The sequence below is a fragment of the Micropterus salmoides genome, unplaced genomic scaffold, assembly GCF_014851395.1.
Source record: "Micropterus salmoides isolate LMB-PRFRI ecotype aquatic unplaced genomic scaffold, ASM1485139v1 Ms_hic_scaffold_2494, whole genome shotgun sequence".
In the NCBI taxonomy this organism is placed as follows: Eukaryota; Metazoa; Chordata; class Actinopteri; order Centrarchiformes; family Centrarchidae; genus Micropterus; species Micropterus salmoides.
In genome coordinates, this window is record NW_024041700.1 from 1,053 (window position 1) to 4,628 (window position 3,576).

General features: G+C 46.8%; 1 protein-coding gene across 1 annotated transcript; it reads left to right on the top strand.

Moving 5' to 3' along the window:
* Positions 1-304: 304 nt before the first annotated feature.
* On the top strand, positions 305-1,702 carry LOC119918941 (D(5)-like dopamine receptor). The gene has a single exon (XM_038739535.1). The coding sequence runs from the start codon at positions 305-307 to the stop codon at positions 1,700-1,702; it is 1,398 nt and encodes a 465-aa protein (XP_038595463.1).
* Positions 1,703-3,576: the final 1,874 nt, after the last annotated feature.

The following is a 3,576-nucleotide window of genomic DNA, read 5'->3' on the forward strand; positions in this document are numbered from 1 at the left end:
AAAAAAGAGATCGGACTGCTCAACATGTTATTAAGTGAAGGTGAATATTACAGACTGCAGAGAGTAAATATACTTTAGTCGCCACCCGCAGCCTCAGTCACTCTGAGCAGACAGCAGCAGAGAAACCGTCTTCTTCACAGCTGGGTTTGTTTCTGGAGCTGCAGGAGAATTTCTTTCTTTTTGTTTGCGCGTTGGAAACACAAGCAGAGAGTTCGGAGACGCGCTGCAGGTGATGGTGGAGAGAAGATGGACGCGACAGTGTGATGGAGACATGTTGAGACGGAGGGCGTGAGTCTGGATACCCATGGAGAGATTTTATAATGAGAGCCAAAACCAGGAGCACCGGGGGCACCTGGACCAGCACCAGGTGGTCACGGCGGGAGCGGACAGCCCCGGGCCCGGTGGAGGTCTAAGTCTCCGCGCGCTGACCGGCTGCGTCCTGTGCGTCCTGATCGTCTCCACCCTGCTGGGCAACACTCTGGTGTGCGCCGCGGTCATCAAATTCCGCCACCTGCGCTCCAAAGTCACCAACTCCTTCGTCATCTCTCTGGCGGTGTCCGACCTGTTCGTGGCCGTGCTGGTGATGCCCTGGAGGGCGGTGTCCGAGGTAGCCGGTATCTGGCTCTTCGGGCGCTTCTGCGACACCTGGGTCGCCTTCGACATCATGTGCTCCACCGCGTCCATCCTCAACCTGTGCATCATCAGCATGGACCGCTACTGGGCCATCTCCAGCCCCTTCAAGTACGAGCGCAAAATGACGCGCAGGTTCGCCTTCCTGATGATCGGTGTCGCGTGGACTCTCTCCATCCTCATATCCTTCATCCCCGTGCAGCTCAACTGGCACCGCGCGGACGCGGACAACTTGACAGCAGACAACCCGGACGACTGCAACGCCAGCCTGAACCGGACTTACGCCATCTCCTCGTCCCTCATCAGCTTCTACATCCCCGTGGTGATCATGGTGGGGACATACACGCGCATTTTCCGCATCGCGCAAACCCAAATCAGACGGATCTCGTCTTTGGAGAGAGCGGCAGGGCACCGCGCGCAAAACCAGCGCCACCGCGCGTCAACGCACGACGAAAGCTCGCTGAAAACGTCTTTTAAGAGAGAAACGAAAGTTTTAAAGACTCTGTCCATCATCATGGGAGTGTTTGTGTTCTGCTGGCTGCCGTTTTTCGTCCTGAACTGCGTGGTGCCTTTCTGCGACCTGGACAAACTTGGAGAGCCGCCGTGCGTCAGCGACACCACCTTCAGCATCTTCGTGTGGTTCGGCTGGGCCAACTCGTCCCTGAACCCGGTCATTTACGCCTTCAACGCGGACTTCAGGAAGGCCTTCTCCACCATCCTGGGCTGCAACAAATACTGCTCCACCTCCGCAGTGGAGGCGGTGGACTTCAGCAACGAGCTGGTGTCTTATCACCACGACACCACCATGCAGAAGGAGCCCTGCGCCATGACGGGCCCCGGCGCGCAGAGACTCATCCCGCCGCCACCGCCGCCGCACACAGGGGGAGATCTGGACCAGAACTTTGACAAAGTTTCTATGATTTCAGTTGATTCCCGCAACCACAGTAACTTACTGCTGCCCGCCATCCTGCAGTATGAGTGCGAGGCAGAGATTTCTTTAGACATGATTCCCTTTAACTCATCCGGACCCACCGACTGTTACGTTATTCCGGGTCAAATCCAGGACCTGTGAGCAGCTCTGAAACAGCAAATAATGTCATGATGCAGGGTCCCTGTTCAGCTCTGTGCCTCCTGATTCATCCTGGGCCTCCCTGCTCATCATGCACCAGAGTCAGTGGGTGACCTCTGACCTCCTGCTGAAGCTGCCAAAATGATCTAAAATCAGATGTTCTCAACCTTTTTGACTTCCTGAGAGCCCTGAAAACAAAATAGTTTAATTTATTGCGGATGTAAGCAGTTCAGCCAGAGAGTGATGTTTGTCCTCATCAGACTGTTTCCAAAGGATTTTCAGAGGCCCAATGAGTTTAAAATGTTTTTAAAGCTTTAGTCTTCAGTGAGAACCTTGGAGCTGAGAGCCACAGACAGGAATGCTGTTGGACAAATATAACAACACCAGGAGGTTTGGTGACACATTAATGTTATAAATCATCAACTTTCAGTGGAATTATTTACTGACAATGAGAGCATATTAACAAAAAGAGTTATGACGTTTTTGATTTATACATGTGAAGAGTTTTGTCTGATGTATCGTTACTATTTTAATTTGCATACACTGTAAACCATTACAGCCCTATTTATTTATGTCCATTCCTTCTTCTTCTTTTTATCTCAAAGAGCTCAGACAAGTTTTGGATTTTGAACTCAACTGAATGAGTTTTTAGAAAGTTAAACTTGCATTATACAATTTGACTAAGACCTTTGTCAGAAATGGATGTTTTGATTGAACTTGTGCACGGATGGGAACAAGAGAAAAAGATAGTTGCTGGGTCTTTTGAGTTCGAGAGAAACTGTCTTCTTTAAACCCTGGCAACTAATTCTACACTGCAGATAAGTCCGACAACAGCCTTATACATGTAAATTAAACTATTAACTTGAAATGTAAAGTAGTATAAATGTGGTTAACTTGTTTAACTGGGATTCAGAATAATGCAGAAATGGATGTCGGTTAGACAAGTTTTCTCGCATTGATTAAGTAAAAGAATTATTTATTTGAACTCAAAGCATGAACTTGAAACAAGTTTTAAAAAGTTCAACCAACTAAAAAACTTTGAAACTTAATTTAATTAAAGACAATCTTCAAGTTGAGTATATTTGACATATATAAATGAAGAAAAATACTCTTACTTATATCTTAATACTACTTTAAACCATTTTAGCTGTGTTTAACTTAATTCACAAATGATACGTCGAATTCTGCCCGACTTGTACTTAATGCTCACAGATTAATTGTACAGTGTTTAATACACAGCTAATAGTCAGCAGCAGTGAAATTCAGTTGTTTGAGTAATTTATTCAGAAATCGAGTGACATTTTGAACCAGAGTCGTTTGATATGAGCTTTCAGGTTCACTCAGTCACAGCGCCTGCCTTTGATATGTTAAAGACAGCAGAGATGGACGGGCAAGGATAATTAATAACAATTACATCATTAGTTTCAGTGTTTAATTGGCCCTTCAGGTAATTGCAGGCTGTTTCTGTTGGAAGGCTCGTCCATCTGCCGTCGAGACTCAGAGCCAAATAAAACATTAAGCTGAACAAGAGATGAGACTTTCAAGTGTTTGTGTCTGCTCAGACTGAATTGTGCTGTGAAGGTCCAACAGTGAGCGTGGGAAATGCTTCTGTCCCTGTCTGCTCCGGGGCCACGTCGAAGGTTCTTCTTCTTCAGAGAGGTTTTATTAACGAGCAAAACTCAACAAATGCCAACCTGGAGTGCTGCTGTAGCTCCAGCTTTTATTAGCTGAAGACAGATCGGCCATGTTGGACGTCCAAAACCTGTGAGAGAGCTAATAAAAACATTTTCAGATGGAGTTGGTTGTTTTTCCACGTTTGACTGGATACTGGTGCATTTCATAACTCATCCAGTGTGTTAGTTTGCTAAAAATCATCA

Excerpts from the sequence above, each read along its gene's own strand:
- LOC119918941 (XM_038739535.1), top strand. The coding sequence starts at position 305 with ATGGAGAGATTTTATAATGAGAGCCAAAACCAGGAGCACCGGGGGCAC.